The sequence below is a fragment of the Lotus japonicus genome, chromosome 4 (assembly GCF_012489685.1).
Source record: "Lotus japonicus ecotype B-129 chromosome 4, LjGifu_v1.2".
In the NCBI taxonomy this organism is placed as follows: Eukaryota; Viridiplantae; Streptophyta; class Magnoliopsida; order Fabales; family Fabaceae; genus Lotus; species Lotus japonicus.
Genome location: NC_080044.1, coordinates 54,645,397 through 54,664,760, shown reverse-complemented (window position 1 = coordinate 54,664,760; position 19,364 = coordinate 54,645,397). Strand labels below are relative to the sequence as shown.

The window sequence follows — 19,364 nt, the reverse complement described above, 5'->3', positions numbered from 1 at the left end:
GAACAACCTAAAAATCAAATTGTGCCCAAAAGATGTAACTTTCAAAATCCAGCACCTAATAACACCTCATACCATGTACAAATTGCAGGAAAAAACCAGCAACAAATACCAAACCCAAATCAAACACTAAACGATCAATAAGAAGGAGCATATGTCGGGGACCGAAATGTGACAAGAAAAAGCCACCTAGCCCAACAAAAACATAGCTCATTTCGCTATTGAAGGGGCGCGATTCAAAACATGACATCAACCAGAAAGCGAACATGATAAAATTATTTATTATTATATATAGTCATTGTGAATAAAAAATTGAGATATGGTTCGAAATGAAAAATTATTATGAGAATATATTATATCATACTTAATTACTATTTTATTGTATTTATCTTCATTGAATTTATCGTTCATTAACATTTATAGTTGGAATTTGAATAAAAGAAAAAAATTATAATAGCTGAATTTCCATATGATATTATAGGGTACCCTATATTATATATTGTTAATAGTTAACTTTATTATAATGATTCTTTCAAAAAAAACTTTATTATAATGAAGACATTTTATTGAATTAATTTTGTTTTATTCGATAATAATGCAAAAAATAATTATTTAAGGACAATTTGTAATTAATATTAATATTTTTTTTTCAAAATAGTTATGATTTGTATTGTTGTAATTAGTGCTTTTTTGTTGGTCAATATATGTAAATAGTAATAATTTAAGACTTGAGAAAATGTAAAATAGAATGTTAATAGATGAAATTTGATAGAGAAAAAAAATTATAAAAATTTAACATATATGATTTACTTTTAAAGTTAAGAAATGAATAAAGGAAATATTATAAAATATAATAACATTTGGTCAAGTTTTATAGAAGACTATATAGAAATAAAAAATAATAATTTGATTGAATTGTAAATGGTAATTAAAGGGAATAAATTTCATTAAAAAATGTGTGGACGAATATCTGAAAGAATACAAGATCGATTAGAGGGAATATGAGATTGTTTTTTTTTTTTTTTTTGAAACTAAGATTGATTGTTAATGGAATATATCTTATATAGAAGGTAAAATAAAAATGGACTACAGTAATTTAATTTTGTAGAAACGATAAGAAGGAAATAAAGGTTATATTAATAATTATAATTTTATTAAATTAGATATTTTAAGAGACTAAATGAAATCATTATAATAATTTTTTTTTGGTTGAAAATTAAATATGGAATAAAGGTTATATGTTACTTAAAATACATTTTTAATGTTTTCCGATGTATGAAAAAAAATACATTTTTAATATACTATATCTCATAAGAAGTTTTTTTTTTTTTTTTGAAAATTTCATAAGAAGTTTATTATGTGAATGAAATAGTATTTAATTTTTTTTGAACTCGAAATAGTATTTAATTTTAATTTTATTTCATAACAAATTATATATTATGATTTTAGTTATATAAAAAAAAGTAACCGTGCATCGCACGTTTTACTCCCTAGTAAATAAAAAAAGAACTTATACGGGTGCATGTTGAGCACAAGCTATTAGCAAAATCGGACCAAATCGATCCTTGTCCCAAACCACTATAAGATACCCTGATTGCCGAAAATCTAGAATTGAAATAATCTAAGACCACAGTGGACTTGGTTGCATACACAAAGCCAATACTATGATAATAATAGCAGCCAAAATATATTTTAAAATAATTAAAATATAAAAACTTAATATTTTAATTCTTTAATACCCGTTGAATAAAAAACAAAAAACTTATACAGGTGCATGTTGAGCACAAGTAAGCAATTAACGCTGTGTTTGGTTTAGTGGAAAGGGAATGGAAAGATTGGTGATGGAAGGAAAACTGCCCCAAAACTTTTCTTTCCATTGTTCGGTTGCACTGCTACAGGGGAAGGAAAGAAAAAATGTTGTGGGCCCTGCCTGAAAAAACTTTCCGCTCTATACTGGACGGAAAACATCAAAGGCTTGTGAGTTTAAGTGAGAAAGACTAATATACCCCTGATTAAAAAAATTCACTACTCTCCCCACATGTGCTATTTTATCTCCCTGTCAAAATTAAACAAGATGTGTACCAAAACAATTTGCCAAGGTTGCATATTATATTAAAGTAATTTGTTGACCTGCTACAAATATTAATATTAACTTAGCTTTTAATACATTGAATGCATTTTCTTAATTATCATGTGTGAGAATTGATATTGACTATCCAATTTATCATCTTTTATATATCACTAAATCTTTCAAAAATATATATCAATGACTTTTAATAGATTGTTTGGTTGGGAAAGAAAGTAAGAGGAAAGAAAAGTGGAAGGAAAGAAAGAGAGAGGAAGGAGAGAGAACGGAAAGGGAGATGATTTCTTGGGTTGTTTGGTATTAGTGAATGTGGAAGGAAAAGTGAGAGGAAAGAAAATGAATGTAATGAATAATTACTATTTTATCCTTTACACATACATCTTTATAAATAATTTAAATATCATACTTTAAATGAATATTTCAATTTAAATGGGTTTTAAAAATAAATTCTGAAAACTAATCTACAAATTTAATAAAAAAACTAAAATAAAAAATTGTATGGTATCTTTCAAAGTATACACAATACATTTTATATTAGAAATTACTATTGTTATCGTATTATTTATTAAAATATAACATAATATTTACAAATTTATTATTATAACTTACATTACATATATGTTAGCTACCATATGGGCTAACGTAATAAAAAAATGATAAGCTACCATAATAATAAAAAATGGATAAGCTGGGTTTTGATAGAAATAAATAAAGAAAAAACAGGGATATTTTAGTCATAGTAGTTAAAATAGGGTGTCATGCCACTTTTCCGTCCGATTTGGGAAGAAAAGTTTTTGAGATGGGTCCCACAGTTTTTTATCTTTCCTTTCATGTTTAAATTGAAACCAAACAATGGAAAGAAAACTTTTTTCTACCTTTTCCTTCCCCCTTTCTTTCCTTTGTTTTTTTCCACTGTTCCAAACACAGCCTAAGTATTTTTAATAGATTTTTTTTCCGCAAACAACTCTCAAATTTGCGCATAGTTTGAATTTTCATAAAATAATAAGGACTATTAGTTTGACAAGTTTATTTGTGGATAATTATGTCATTTCACAAATATGACATTTTCTTTCCTCTCACCTTTTCTCTCAAACCAAACAATCTAAAAAATCATCTCACTTTCCTTTCTTTTTCTTTCCTTTATCTTTCTTTCCTTCCTATTTTCTTTCCTCTCCCTTTCTCTTCCAACCAAACATACCCTAACAATGTGTTTGGTTTAGTGGAAAGGAAATGGAAAGATTGTTGATGGAAAGAAAACTACCCCAAAACTTTTCTTTCCATTGATTGGTTGCATTTTTAGAGGGGAGCGAAAGAACACTTTTTGTGGGCCCTACTTGAAAAAAAAATCCCCCTTAAACTGGACGGAAAACAGAGGGAGTGTTGTGAATTTAATTGAAAAGACCAATTTGCCCCTATTTCAAAATTAAACAAGTTTTGTGTACAAATTTTTTTTGTCAAGGTTGCATATATCATATTAAAGTGACTTGTTGACGTGTATAAACTACTAATATTAACATTAACTTAGATGCTATTCATTTAAAAAAAAAACTTAGATGCTATTGTTTCTTAATTTTTGGTACGATAAGATTATTTTCTTCTTAATTATGTCTGAGATTTGATTTAATATTGACTATCCAATCTCATATCTTTTACATATCAATGTATGACATTAATAATATATCGCATCAAATGTATCGTGTGGATCTATATTTTTTCTTCAGTGTATTTATATATCGTATATAAATGTTAGAAACATTAACGATAGTTTTTTCTTTCTTTCTTATAGCTCTCAAATTATGTGCATAGTTTGAATTTTCATAAAACAATAAGGATTCCAATGGTCAATAATATTTTTCCTAGTTAGTATTTTGTTGATTTTACTTTCTATTGGAAGATAAAAATATGAAAGAATATCATTTATTGAATAAAATTTCTTTAAAATATATTTATTTTATTTTATTAAGGGTATTTAAGTCATTTTACAATTATATTTTCTTTCCTTCCTCTCCCTATCAACCAAATCAATCATGAGAAAAGAAAACTTTTCACTTTCTTTCCTTTCTTTTCTCTCAAACCAAACAACTAAAATAATCCTCTCACTTTCCTTTCACCTTCTTTCCTTTCACCTTCTTTCCTTTCTCTTTCTTTCTTCTCTAACCAAACACACCATAAATGAAAAGAGTTGCAAAAATTGACCTCTTTAACTTATTGCCCAAGCATATCACGCCACGCACGCATCCAACAATGCTCTTCTTCAAATCCCATATTGCCACAACTTGTTCTTCTTCTTCCACCGCCTCAACTAACATCTCTTTTCTTTCATATATGGCGGTTTCCGTTGCCGTTATACCTGAAACGACACCACTTTTCGCCGCACCTCCAGAATCACTCACGCTTTTATTCCCGATTACTCTTTTCTTTTCTTCTCCTAGTTTTCCATCCTAGTCACCATCATTCATCATCATCTTCATTCCTTTTCTGTGTTTTTTTCTATCAACCCTTTTTCTTACTCTCCAAGTTTTCCCTCTTTTGTTCAAACATGACCCCTTACAAATTCAAATTCAATTTCCTCTAGTTCATTCACACACTACTACTCACTCATTCTTTGATTCCTAAAATCCTCTTTCTCTTCTTCTCTTCTTTCTGCCGCCATGGATCCAAGGGGTAACACTTCGTCGCCACCGTTGCCTCGTGATTTCTCCGGCGACGACACCGACGATTCGATGGCTTCCGATTGCGAGAGCGGAGTTTCCGGCGGCGAGGTGATCGTCCGGGCGGATGTGCGCAGCTTGGAGTCGGTTGGAAGAAGATTCATTGACGGACTTGGTCCTCTCGCTTCGAGAATCCAGGTTGTATCGATTCGGAGGAATAAATTCCCTACCGTGATTTCGCAAGCGCGTGTTGACTCGTTTCAGATCTTCGCGCGTGCCACCGCCCAGCTCCGTCACGGGAATGCCAACGTCAAGCACGCTTGGTATAGCGTTTCTGGCATGGAGGAGATTCTCGAGATTCTTCAACACGGTTTCGGGCATGACCATCATCGTGGCCTGCGTCTCTCTCCAGAGGATTCTCCTCACCTCAGGCACGTGCCAATTTCATTATCTTAATTTAATCTAATCATTATGCATTTTTTTTTTTTTACTTTAATTCGTGATTAAATGAGTTAATTACTAGTAATTAGAATATCTTAATTTTGTATCATTATCTTAATTTTATGTAGTGTGTTATGATTTTGAATGTTGGTTTGGTTCTAAGATTTTATTGTTGTTGTTTGGTTTATGTGATGTGGGCTTTATATAGTGTGAGAAGGTCTGTTGCTGACAAAGATGGTTTGAGGCACTTGGTGCTGTGCCGTGTTATCCTGGGAAGGATGGAGGTGGTGTCTCCCGGTTCGGATCAATGCCGGTCGATTTCCGACGAGTATGATTCCGGGGTGGATGATGTTTCGTCCCCGAAGGAGTACTTCATTAGGAGTAACAGGATGAACACACATGTCTTGCCTGAATATGTTTTGAGTTTCAGGATTCCCCCCACAGGTTTGTTTGGTTGGGTGTGTTCTTTGTGTTGGAGTAGCTATTGCTTTATAATTTGTGCTAGTGTTGTCAAAATTCTAATAATTTTTTCGATTTTTGTAGGTCGTGCTGTGAATGTTGCTGCTGCTCGCGAGCCTTCGAGGCCGAAATCCCCTTGGGTTCCATTCCCAGCACTGATTTCAGCGCTGTCCAAGATTTTGCCTCAGCATGATATGGCCATCGTTTTGAAGCTTCAAAAAGATTATAGAGTAAGTGCTTCTGACTTGCTTCTCTGGAGTTTGAGACACTTTTTTTTGTTTTTTGGCTGAAGTTTTTGGTTGTGCTTCCTCTGTTTCTCAGGAAATGAAGATTTCAAGACAGCAAATGATACAAAAGTTGAGAGTGATTGCTGGGGACAAGTTGTTGTTTCAGGTCATTAAATCTTTCAGAGAAAAGTTACAGGTATCCCTTTCTACTGATTTTGATCTTCATTAAGGTTGGGCTTTGTGACGCAATTGTTTGCCTATGATCAAGACCAGACATACATACTGCTGGTCATGTAGGACAAATTAGAACTGCACTACTTTTTCATCAAAGTTTGTCATACTGTTATGGTTCAAATTAAATTACACAAAGATAGGATGTCTCTGAAATTTTGGTGCATTCTTACTACATACCCAATAATCCTTTTTTGAGTTATTATGAGCTAATGATACGTGAATTGGGCAAGAGAAATGGAAAACCTGGTTAGTGATAACAACTTTCTTCAAGTGTTAGATATTGAAGTCTTGAAAAGTGGCCCTAGTTGATATTGTCTACTTCTGAGTGCTTATTGATGTGAGTACTTTTGTTGGTGATCTCTAAATCAATGCGGGCTAGTCAATTTCACTCTCTACTGTACCAGAAAAATCAAAAAATAGAAATCCATATTCATGAAATATGAAATTTGATCTTGATTTAAGTTAGATGTGAATGTGGTTCAATATTCTTGTCTTGTTCCTACTTCTGAATTACTATGGAAACCCTGAAGTGGACTTTGCTGATGAAATAGAAGTCTTGTTGGAACTATTTCAACATTATTCTTATGAATATGATTTGACTTGCCTATTGTGGGGTACGTGGTTTGTGCTAGTTGAATTTATTTGGTGGAAGTCACAGGCTAGTGGTTTCAAATGCATGCTTGAACTCCGCCCTCTAGAAAGAAATATCAAAAGATGATTCAAAAGAAATATGCTACTGACACTCACTTTTGCACTCTCTTTTATCGGTTAAAATCCACTTAGGGTTCACTAAATTATATAGGCCCCGCCTCTAATATGGTGGGATCTACATCAATTTTAGCCAATAAAAGAGTGTTCAAAAAGAGTGTCGAAATGAGTGTTGACAGCACTTGAAAACATAGCTAGTTTTCATTTGGTCAAGTTGATTTTGTTGTCCGATTTATGTGTAAGAACAATTGTGTGAAGTGTGCTGTTCAGAACAAGAGCTAGCATGTATCATAGGATCACAAGAGTAATATGACAAGTAGTAACATTATCTACGATAATTGCATACTCTATCTTTTATGTTTCACTTTTACTTATCCCTCTGCTTCATTGGGTTTGTCTGCACATATATAGGTGTTCTATGTAATGGTGACTTTGCTTTTCTTGCAGAAACCACCCCCTAGCTGTAACAAAGTGAAAGAATGGCAACAGGAAAGCCAGCAACCAACCGCTAGCTGTAACAAAGAGAGAGAATGGCAACCGGAAAGCCAGCAAAGTGGAATAAATAATTCTCTATATTGAGTTCTTTTAGTTTCTTACAAAAGTGCATTATTGTGCTTGAGTTGACACAATAATGCTCATACTAATCATTCGTTGAGGAGGAAAGCACTGTGAGGAGCAATGCTACATTCGAAACTTTTTTCTGGGTTATACATGTTTTATGATGATGATAATGGTGGTGTACCAGAATAGTCTCTCTATATTTTAGTTGGCTATAATACTTGGTGGAACAGATTATATATTGGAATAGTTCACTCCCGAATGGAGCATTTATCGTGGACATATTATGTTCTTTAATATTCATTTTTTAGCTTTTAGTTAACTTGGAGAGAATTTCCAATATACTTGGAAACAAATCCTTTCGCATCTTTTATTTTCAATCTTCGTAATAACAAAAACATATACGTGCAATAGATTATTCATTATTATATGGAGATAGTATTTAGATTTTAGACATACAATCCATAGAAAATAATGAAGTAGGCGAAACAGTAGAATCAAAGTTACTAGCTACCAACAATCAAACTAACAAAAACTGAAATTGTTATTTGTTTACATTTTGTACTAACCCCACAAGTGAGACTATAAAAGTATGAATATGATAAAGTCCTCATGAGAGTAGGATTGTGGACTATGTAGATGGCATACTGGTTGTCGCAATAGAGAACAGCAAATTGATCAGAAGCTAAAGTAGTTAGAGCATGATATTTGGCTTTAAAGAAGGAACATGATATAGTAGATTTACAGGGCAATAGAAACACAGTATCTAGTGATGGATTTCTCCGAATCCAAACAGGATGCCTAATTGGAGTCAATAAAATCATCAATTTTGAGGTCAGATGATGTAGAGAAAAACAAACCTTTACCCGGAAAGACCAAAAGAGCTAGTCAACTATTAAGTACTAGTCAACCAAGGCAATATCAAGTCAAGTTGTAGTGAGATATAAGAGCCTATCAACCATTCTTTTGTAGGTAGGTGCATCGGCAAAGTGGTGTTTCTTGAGCAGCCTGCAATTTCGTAGAGGGATCAATACAAGTAGAGGCTAGTTTGGCTATAAGCTTCCTATTGTCAGCTAGCAACTCCAAAGCACAGTTCCTCTGATTAATTATGAGACTTTCCTTTGATCTAGAAATCTCTAGATCCCAAAAATAACTAAACGAACCAATGTCTTTGATTGTGAATTTATCATCACTCATCAGGAACTGTTTCATGCAGATAATTTCCTGCATATATTAATCGCCAAGACTATATCACTAATATATACCAGGAAAGGAGTGAAATGAAGAATAAAGAGACTTAACAAGAAGGAGTAATCTATAGAGGATTGAACATATTGATGAGACTATAAAAAAGGAAACAACTTCAAGTACCATTATCTACTAATTTGTGTTGGTCCATAAAAGTACTTTAATAAGTATATCATAAAGAGAGAACAACAGAAGACACAATAGATACGTGGTTCGACACCTTTGCCTACGTCCACAAAAACAAGTTAACAAAAATGTTCACCATATCAAATAAATACAGCATATTTTCTAGACAAACTTAAAAATTCACCCTAGATACTGTATCAATTATGAACCCGAGTTGCTCAATGCCTCAATCAATATTAGCACACTTCTAGTAAATTCTTTGGATTCATTATTTAACAACTGAAAAAGAGGAGTACATTCTTTTGATTCATTATTTAACACTAAAAAGAGGATTAGAGATGGAAAGTTGCAATTGAAGTGCTATACCTGGTTGCGAAATCATGAATTGACACATCATATACAATTTTGCCATGTAAAAAAAAAACGAGGTGTCAACTCTTCATACAATGTCCTCCTCCTTTCCTCTCATTCTTCTTCTTCTTAACGACCATCAACAATGTAACTAGGTCTGTCATCCGAAGTCTCATAAGCTACTACCCAACATTCAGATCAGACAAATTTTCCTCTGCCTCCAGTACATTATCAAATATGAAAGAGATCAAAGCTAAAAAACAGGTATTAAGGTAAATGGCTAACCAAGTCAAGCAATTTCCAAGGCAAAACAAATATATTGTTGCAGTCTACGAAATTAAGCACCCGGTGTTGTGTAATACCAGTATACCATACCACTACAACTAAAAGGGAAAAGACTAAGAAATAATGAAACAATAAGGTGATCAAAAATGACTTTTAATCAGACACTTCAAATGGGGAATTGAAGTGAAAATCAAAGAAACAATAAGAGCTGTAAACAATTAGGCAAACAAAAGGAAAAGCTTATTTGTGGAATCAAGTGGAGCAGGAAAAGGTGGTTGAACTATTATATGATAGCCACATATAAAATTTTCTTCAATTCTCATCACTGATTCTTAGGTTCCACGATTTATATTAACAGTAAGAGCTGTAATATGTACAGCTACAAGAGTACTGAAATTATTCTCAGAAAAACCAAAAAAATGATAACTCTTGTTAATCAACAACACAATGAAGGGATGAGGGAGGGCAGGGCAGAAAATTATACAACACTGAACAGATAAACAACTTCTTATGAACTTCTAAATCTTAAGCAATTTGGGAGCTTTCTGAATTGACATCATATACACAGGATAGTAAAATGCACTCACAACCAAGGTAAGAATCAGAATTAATTGGAAAAAGCCCAAGCTATGCAGTGACATACCTTATCTCCTCTATTCTTCATACAATATGATGTGAAAACTCCTGTTATAATTTGAGAAAATGGATCCCTCTCCCACACCTAAAGACATAAAACCAGTAATACGTATTCTGAAGTTCAATAAAACTGCAAGCAAAGCATGTGAGCAAGAAAAATTCAGGAAGTTGCATTTATATGGCTAAAACTACACTAAAAATTTAAATGGCACCAAAACTACAATGATATTGAAGCCAATCTGGCATACACCAACACTAACAAGGTGCTGCCTATCTAAGCATACAATGAACAATGCTTATGAATGAATATGATTAAGTGCAGACGCAGAGGCAAATTTATAGCTGTTATAGTTCATCCTCATGAGATAATTCATAAGCTTGACTAGGGAAGCTACACATCAATCTAAATTACAGAACAGAGAAAATGAGAAAAAGTGAAACAGAAACTCCATTGAAACTCAAATTAAGGATCAAACTCAATGTAATCATATAAAATCTTCCCCCATTTCACACACCTTGAAACTGAAACAACAACACTTGTTGCTGCAGCAGCAGGACCTCTAACCCTAATCTTCTCTATCACTACTTTTCTTTTCTTCTTCTTATAGCTTTCCATTTTAGTTAACTCCAACCTTTATCCTTTTCTGTGTTTTTTGATTATTTGTTCTTATCTTTATCAAATGTGCCTTTGGGGATTTCCTTAAAACTCCACGTTGAAGCCGACGTGTCAAAATTCTCCAATCATTCTTCTTTGATCCGCGAGACACTCGACGTGTCAAATTTTAACTCGTTCGTACACGTGAAATCACCTTTGCGTTGGCTCTTATCTAAAACGCCAGCAAATTTTCCTTTTCTGCACAATCATGATAACCCCTATAAAACTCAACCTCATCTAGGTCATTTCACACTCACTCATTCTCTAATCACACACAATCCTCTTTCTCCTAAACCCTTTCTCCTCCTCCTCTAGTTCCTGCCGATGGATCCTCACGCCGCCGCCGCCGCCGCTGCCAATGTCGCCGATGCTGTTGCCGCCTATGCCGCCGCCGATCCAGCACATGCCGATGCTGCCTATGCCGCCGCCGTCAATGCCGCCAATGATTCCGATTCCGATCCCGAGAGCATCGTTACCGAGGGAGACTACCTTGTCCGGGAGAATGTCCGGAGCGCGGAGTCCATCCGTAGCAGATTCACGGCGGGACTGGGGGCTATGGCACCGTGTATCCAGGTGGTTCAAATTCGGAGAAACACTTTTCCGACGGTGATGACGCAGGCGCGTATTGACGCGTTCGAGATCTACGCGCGTGCGACGGCGCGTGCGCGTGACGGCGATGCGAACGTGGAGCATGCGTGGTTCGGTGCTACCAACATGGATGAGATCCTGGGCATCATTAAGCACGGTTTCGGGCAAGATCAACTCCATGGACATGGCCTGCGTCTCTCTCCAGAGGATTGTCCTATACTATGGCACGTGCCGGTTTTGTTATTTTATTACATTATTATTTGAAATTATTACATTATTATTATTGTTTAGGACACGTTTGTTTCAGTTTTTTTAAAATAATTTTTAATTAAAATGAATTCTTTTAATATTTTAAAATCTTGTTTTAATTTTTTTTAAAAAAAGAGATCTTGTTTTAGCTTTTAAATAATTATTAATTTTAAAAGTTGAAAATATATCATTTAGGAAACTAATTTATTTTAAATAAATGATTATAATAGATAAGGCCATAAGGGAGAAGGTAAAAAAAAAAAGTGATTTTAATTAGTGCAAATAAAAACAAATCAACTTTTTTTTTAATTTTTTTTGAAAGTAACTTTTTTGTTAAATCTGTAAAAGGTACTCCCTCCGTTCCTAAATATAAGACCTAATACAAAAAATTGCGCTTATTAAGAAAACATTAAATGTGTTCAATTAGTGTATTGATTTTTTAAAAATGCATACATTCCTCCATATTTACCCTTTGTCATTTTCTCTCACTAATTAATGGTAAGTGGTAATCAAAACTTGAGAATTGAAAACATATAATTAATGTGGAGGGTAAAAATGGAAGAGTACAAAACCTTTTGTTAGATTATTGTAACTAGGTCTTATATTTAGGAACTTCAAAATTTTGAAACTAGGTCTTATATTTAGGAACGGAGGGAGTAATTTGTTTTGGAAATTAAAAATATTCTTTTAATATGAAACAAACACATTTAAAGTATTATTATTTTAATCTAGACACTCTGTATTTTTAACTTGACTTAATTGCATTTTTTGCCCTGTAAAATCAAGAATACGAGATTATGGTCCCTATAATTTTAATTGCTCAATTTAAGTCATTCAACTTTTAAAATTGAACGGATTTAATCAAAGTGTTAATTTGTTATCCAAAAAATTAACATCTATATACATAAATAATGTTTTATTTGTGAAAGATATACATAAATAATGTTAAAATGATAGAAATTGTCTTAAATTGTTATTCACATAAAAAAATTGTGATATTCACATAAATTTTTTCATTAATTTATATTAGATGACAAGTTAATATCTTGTATAAATTTGTTTAATTTTAAAAGTAGCTAGAAGGACAAAAACCACACATTTCATTCAAACTATGTGACTCAATGAAGTCTTTTTACCTTTTATTAATTGCTGATTGAATGTGCTAATTAATATGACTATAATAATTTTTTTCTTTGTGTGGTGTAGTATGGCAAGGACTGCTCCTGACAATGGTGGCTTGAAGCACTTGTTGTTGTGCCGTGTTATCTTGGGGAGGATGGCGGTGCTGGCTCCCGGTTCTGAATGCGAACCGATTTCTCAAGAATATGATTCTGCGGTGCACAATGTTTCATCTTTTAAGGAGTACTTCATTTGGAGTAACCAAATGAACACACATGTCTTGCCTGAATATGTTTTGAGTTACAAGGATCTCGTCCCCACCACAGGTTCGGTTAAGGGCGTGTAGCTATTGCTTTACAATTCATGGAAGTGTTATATATGAAATTCTTCACTTGTTCAATTGTTACAGGGCTTGGGAATGTGGCTAAGAGACCAATATCCCCACCGATACCGATTGGGACGCTTATCACAGCGCTATCTAGGTTGTTGCCTTTGAATGAAATGGCCTTCATTTCAAGGTCGTACCAAGAATTCAATGTAAGTGCTTCTGATAGAAAGTTTGAGACAATCATGCATGCACTTTCATTTTTTGTTGTAATTGTTAGTTGAGATTCCTTTGATTTTTAGGAAAACATTATATCACGAGAGGTTTTGGTGCAAAGGCTGAGAGTGATTGCTGGGGAACAAATGGTGACTAAGATCATTAGATCTTTTCAAGCATTCGTGGAGGTAATCTCTTTCTCATAATTCTCATATCTTCATTAAGTTTAAGGATATGTTTTGTGTGTGATTTTGTTGTTGGTCATTGTTTAATCAATAGGGATCAGTCAATTTCACAATCATTAATGTGTAAGGAGGTCATTGGTAGGGTTTTGGTGCTTATGCATGTGGGGTTTTAGAGGTGTTTAGGAGGTTTCTGTGCTACAATGGTCGAGCTTGTTGACATGGTTACTATACCATGTTTAAAGGGGATATTTCTTAACTCTATCCTTATATATATGATAAATGTGATATTATGTGAGAACATGAGAATAAATCACAATCATTAGATCTAATCATGAACGGTTCTGATTAAAACAAATTAATAGTCGTGATTTAATTTGGATTGTTTATTATTAGATCTAACAGTCGTGATTTATACTCATGCTCTCACATAGAAACATTTTTCTCATAAGAGACATCCCCACACACACACACACATATATATACACTTTTTTTTAATATTTCATTTTCAAAAAAAATTAATGTGTAAGGAAAATCAGAAATATAAAAGTCCATATTCATGAAATGTTAAATTTGGCCTTGCATGATTTAAGCTGAGTGTGATGAATGTAGCTCAATGATCCTACTTATAGAAATACCATGGAAACCCTAAAGTGAATTTTCTTTAGTAGGGATCGAACTCTTTTATAGTTTAGAATTTAGAGTTTGGAATGCCTTTTAACATTATCAAGTATCAACTCTATTTTTCATGTTTCATCTTTTTCTCCTTCTGCTTCATCTGGGTTTCTCTACACATTTATATATGTTTTGTATGACCTAACTTTGGTGAATTTGATTGTCTTGCAGAAACAACACAAGTAAAAGTTGAGAATCATGGAAACCACCGCAATGTGAAATGAATAATTGTCAATGAGGATGGAAACACTGCGTGAGAAGCAGTGCTACATTTGAAACATTTATTTTATGGTATATTTGAAACATTTTATTTTGGTGTTAATTGTGTTGTACCAACAATAAATCACTTCTTCATTGGATTAAGTTGTATGCGACTTTGCTGGTTTTTGATTCAGTTTAAGAAAATTTAATATTGAGATTTTCCTCATTAATCTAAATTTTGCTTTCATAAAAAAATGTCACTTCTTCATTAGTTACTTAATTACAATACTCGTGGAACAATTATTGAATAATATACTCTTGAATGAAGCATTTATCGTGGACATATTGTGGTCTTAAAATTTTAAATATGATATGTAATAACTAATGTTCCAAATTGTTTTCAAGTTAACTCAATCTGTTTCATTTTAGTGTTTATCATTGATTGAATAGATTTTTTTTATAGATATCGCAAATAAAATGTTTAGTTTTATGGTGAAATGCTAGAATAACGTTTAAACTAACTTAGAAGTTACCAGTTATAAATTTTATATTCTATTTCTTCACCATGTAACTCTTTTACACTTTCAATGCATACTAATTAAATTATATATAAGTAAAATTAACTTGAGGTAGCATACTACAATTATTTAGCTCACTCAAGGAAAAAAATTATTTAACGTTTTTATATCTATTTTAACTTTGGGTCCGAAATTATTGAATATTAGAGGATGGCAATATGTTATATTTGAGATTATTATTTTATGACCTTGTATATTTTAAATCTACACTATGGCACTAGGTTAATTGAGGTGAACACCAGGGTGGGGAAGTAAGAAACTGGTCCACCGGTGGACCAGTCTTTTTGACCTGGATTTCCAGGTTAGTAGGTTGATGACACAAGTTTGATGACTTTTCAAATAAGGGCTTCGTAAATACCCATAATAAATGTCCCTCAATGCAAAACTGAATAACAGTGTCTGAAACCTGAAATTGAATTACCCTGAGGTGGAAATTCATTACCCTCAGCTGAGCCTTCTCACCTCCTTCTCACCTCCTGGGACCTGATACTGGTGTGTTGCATACTCATCGTTGCCGATCTCATTCTCATCTCCTGGGACCTGACACTGGTGTGTTGCATACTCATCGTTGCCGATCTCCTTCTCATCTCCTTCTCACAGGTGAGTCGAAATAGAATTTTGCCGATTTGGATTATTATGGGTATCGATTTGGGTATGGTTGTGGGTTTGGATTTGGGGGTTTTGATTTGGGTATGGTTGTGGGTTTCGATTTGGGGGAAGTTTGGGTTTGGGTTGTGTGCGAGTCATTTGACTGTGTGCATGACTTACATTGATTGCGTATTTATGTGGTCTGTGTGCATGATTTACTTTGTTCAGTTTCGTGGTTTCTTTACCCAGTAACAAAAATTGGTGTTCTCATATTGATTGTACCTGTCTTTATTTGTACCATTTATTTAAACCTCAAGTTTTAGTGACCTAAACTTTTTCTCATGTACAGGTACATTCGCCTATTGGAATTGGAGGAATTGATGGAAGATTCAAAAATTCCCAGTTGGTGTTCAGATGAAGGTATGATTTTTTGGCTACTCGTTCTCATGTTGTACTGTTCTGAAGTTGTGTTTACTCTGGAATAAAATACTATTAACCTTGCAAAATAAGCCTGGTTTCTAACAACGTTATTAGGTCTGAAAAAAAGTGACCCAATTTTGTTTAATCTGTAGGTTTTTCATCTATTGGTGATGGCAAAAGCTCATTGGTTGCTAGTATTCTTGAATCACCGACACGAACCCTATCAGAGTCCATTGGTGAGGATGAAGCGGGTGAAGGAGTTGTTGTGAATAGCATGGATGATGGGGCTAATATCGTGTGGGATTGTATCAACGACACTGAGTTCATGAAATATCATTTTCTTAATCGGCAGGTAGCATATGACTTCTACAACTTGTATGCTAGAGTGAAGGGCTTCTCAGTATGGAAAAGCAAGATTTTGAAAAACATGAAAGGCGTAATTGTGCGGCAAGACTTTGTGTGTCATAAGGAAGGTTTTCGTGAAGAAAGAAATAGAAAGAGGGACAATCGTATGCGGGAAACTAAGGTAGAAACAAGATGTGGATGCACTGCCAGAATGAGGATTCGATTGGTGGCTGAAAGTGGTAGGTGGCATGTGTCTATATTTGTAGATGCTCACAATCACGCAATGTTGGAGGGAAAGCAATCCTCGATGTTACCAGCACATCGGAAGTTGGAAGAAGGCGATATAGTGGGAATCAACAGTATGCAAAAAGCCGGTATTAGGACCGCTGAAATCTACAATTTAATTGCTGACCAATCAGGTGGTTTTGACAAAACCAATTTTTTGAAGCTAGACATGTTGAATCAAATGACAAAGCAGAAACAAAAGGAGCAGTGTGATGCGAAAACTGTTCTGGTGTATTTGAAGGGGCTTGCATCAGGTGATGCTGGGATGTTCTGGTCACACAATGTTGATGAACAGGGCAATTTAAAGCAATTGTTTTGGGCTGATGGGATAAGTCGAATGGATTTCCAGGTGTTTGGTGAAGTTCTCGCGTTTGATGCAACATACAGGAAGAATAAATACGGTTGTCCCATTGTTGTTCTTGTTGGAGTGAACCATCATTGTCAGATTATTGTGTTTGGAACTGCAGTTTTGACCAATGAGAAAGAGGAAAGCTATATTTGGGTACTTGAGCAATTTTTGCCGCAATGAAGGGTAAAGAACCAAGTGCTGTTATAACAGATGGTGATCCTGCAATGCGGAATGCTATCAGTCGATTGTTACCTGAAGCTCACGATCGTTTGTGTGCATGGAACCTTTTACAAAATGCTCAAAGGAATGTTGGGGATCCTAATTTTGTGAAAGGATTTAAAAGGTGTATGTTGGGAAACTATAGTGTTGGGCAATTCAAAAAGAAATAGTTTCAACTGGTTAGCGACCTTAACCTTGAAGACGATGCATGGGTTCAAGGGATGTATGAGAAAAGGCACATGTGGGCTACAAGTTTGATGAGGGGAAAGTTCTTTGGTGGTTTTCGCACTACCTCACGTTGCGAAGGTATGCATTCACAAATTGGTAGGATTGTTCGTTCCCGAAATAGCCTACTTGAGTTTGTTCAGTATTTTGAGCGTTATGTGAATTACATGCGCTGGAGAGAGGTTGATGCAGACTACAAGTCAGTGGTAGGTGACGCTGTTCTACAGACAAGCGTGCGAGAGTTGGAAAAGTCTGCTGCAGATTTGTACACAAGGACTGTATTTCTAAAATTCCGTCCTTGGCTAATAAGAGGGAGCGTAATGAAAGTTGCCTCGATAAAGGAGACATCATCATGTATCATATATTCTATGTATAAGTATTGCAAACCAAGCAAGCTCTGGCATGTTGCACACGATGAAAGTATGTCCACCTTCAGATGTTCTTGTCAGCGAATGGAGTCGTTTGGGCTGCCCTGTGATCATATTATTGCTCTTTTGGTGCATCTGGACATTGATGTCATACTAGAGAGTTTAGTCATGCACAGATGGTGCAAGACAGCCAAGGAATGCATGAAAGGTAACTCTGAATCCGCGTTTAAATTCTAGGAGTCAATTGTGGTAGCTAGGCTGGGTTCACTTGTAATGAGAAGCAGAGAAATGTTCAACCTTGGGTGTGAGTCTATGGAAGACTATCGACACTGTTGATGTAATGGCAAAGCATGTTGTGAAGCTGAAGGCTAAGAGGGATGCCACAAAAGGCGCAGCTGGTGATAACGTTGAGACTCCAAATGCCGGGTTTGATAATGTTAAAAATCCTAATGTTGTTAGGAGCAAAGGATGTGGTACCTCTGCTGCGAACAGAACCAAGGTGAAAAGAAAGTGCACTGTCTGTAAGATGGAAGGTCACAACAAAACAACATGCACTCAGAACAAACGGCTCAAAGTAGCGCATGATGATGCTGGTTGTGCTGGAGGTGGTGATGCTTAGATCCAATGTGCTGATTGTCTAATTTCAGGTAAAGACATTAAATTTTTCCACAACATTTGTTCATAAAAGAAAATGTATGGAATAAGGAATTTAATTGTTAATTATAATTTGAATTGCAGGTTTAGGTTGGAGGTTTGTCACATTTGTGAGAGAGTTTAAAGTCTCATGAGATAAACGATGGTTCATTAGCTTGGGTGAAAATGGTGAAAAACTGACTATAACAGCCATTCATATTTTTAGCATTGGATGAACATTTGCTGGACTTAAGTATTTTCATATTGTAGTATCTCCATATTGTGTTGTAATGATACATTATTAGGGTGTTTCAATTCTATGATTTCGGTTGATTCAATCTTGTGTTGTAATATATGAGTTAATATGTGCACTTCCAATCTGGGTGGAATTGATACCTTATTTGCGTGATGAAGATGGTGTAATCAGATGAGTGGAAAATAGAATGGTACAAAATTGAGGCCAAAGTTGAATGGTACACGATTGGAACATTACTCTGTTCCTGACTATGTCAATCAATCATCTTTAGGTATGTTTGGCAAATAGAGTGGTTATACTCAGCCAGTTGGTGTTACCATTTAGCTTACATGTCTGGCTAGTTAGTATCTTTCTTGTCTATTAATATTAGTCGTGTTTGGATAGTGAAGGAAGACAAAATGCTTATCTAAAGGCAAAATGCTTATCTAAAGGCACACACGAGGATACCACGAGGATACCCATTAAGTGGAAACAAGATTATGTGGAAACAACAGTGGCGAATAAAATAATTAACTACAACAAGTCTTCATAACATAATAATAGCGACATGGTCACAGATCATTACAGACATAATAGTTAAGGTATACGAACAGAACAAGTTTCCCACGTAGCATGATCACGCACCCATGTCTACATCCCAAACCTTCAATGTACATGCAAAATATCCACAGAACATCTCATGTGTTCTTAACCAAGGGTTGGTTCCTAAACTGCTACAACATGGACTTTACCTATTCCCAGCCAAAATAATATTTGAATACCACATCCCATGATAACAAGTCTAAATACGTTTGAAACTCATACGTGGTACCCAACTCAAAATTAGTTGCCCATGCAACTACTGATCATAAGCCATCTGATTCCCCCAAAAGGTCCCCGCT

At 34.5% G+C, this 19,364-nt stretch overlaps 2 protein-coding genes across 2 annotated transcripts; both read left to right on the top strand.

Annotated features, from left to right (window-relative positions):
• The first annotated feature begins 4,313 nt into the window (after window positions 1-4,313).
• LOC130711072 (probable inactive poly [ADP-ribose] polymerase SRO5) lies at window positions 4,314-7,658 on the top strand. The gene is made up of 5 exons (XM_057560528.1): window positions 4,314-5,165; window positions 5,384-5,619; window positions 5,719-5,864; window positions 5,956-6,057; window positions 7,251-7,658. The coding sequence occupies exons 1-5, from the start codon at window positions 4,735-4,737 to the stop codon at window positions 7,380-7,382; spliced, it is 1,047 nt and encodes a 348-aa protein (XP_057416511.1). The 5' UTR covers window positions 4,314-4,734; the 3' UTR covers window positions 7,383-7,658.
• Window positions 7,659-16,958: 9,300 nt separating this feature from the next.
• On the top strand, window positions 16,959-18,213 carry LOC130712972 (protein FAR1-RELATED SEQUENCE 5-like). Its single transcript, XM_057562782.1, has 3 exons — window positions 16,959-17,125; window positions 17,186-17,802; window positions 17,879-18,213. The coding sequence occupies exons 1-3, from the start codon at window positions 16,959-16,961 to the stop codon at window positions 18,211-18,213; spliced, it is 1,119 nt and encodes a 372-aa protein (XP_057418765.1).
• The last annotated feature ends 1,151 nt before the right edge of the window (window positions 18,214-19,364 follow it).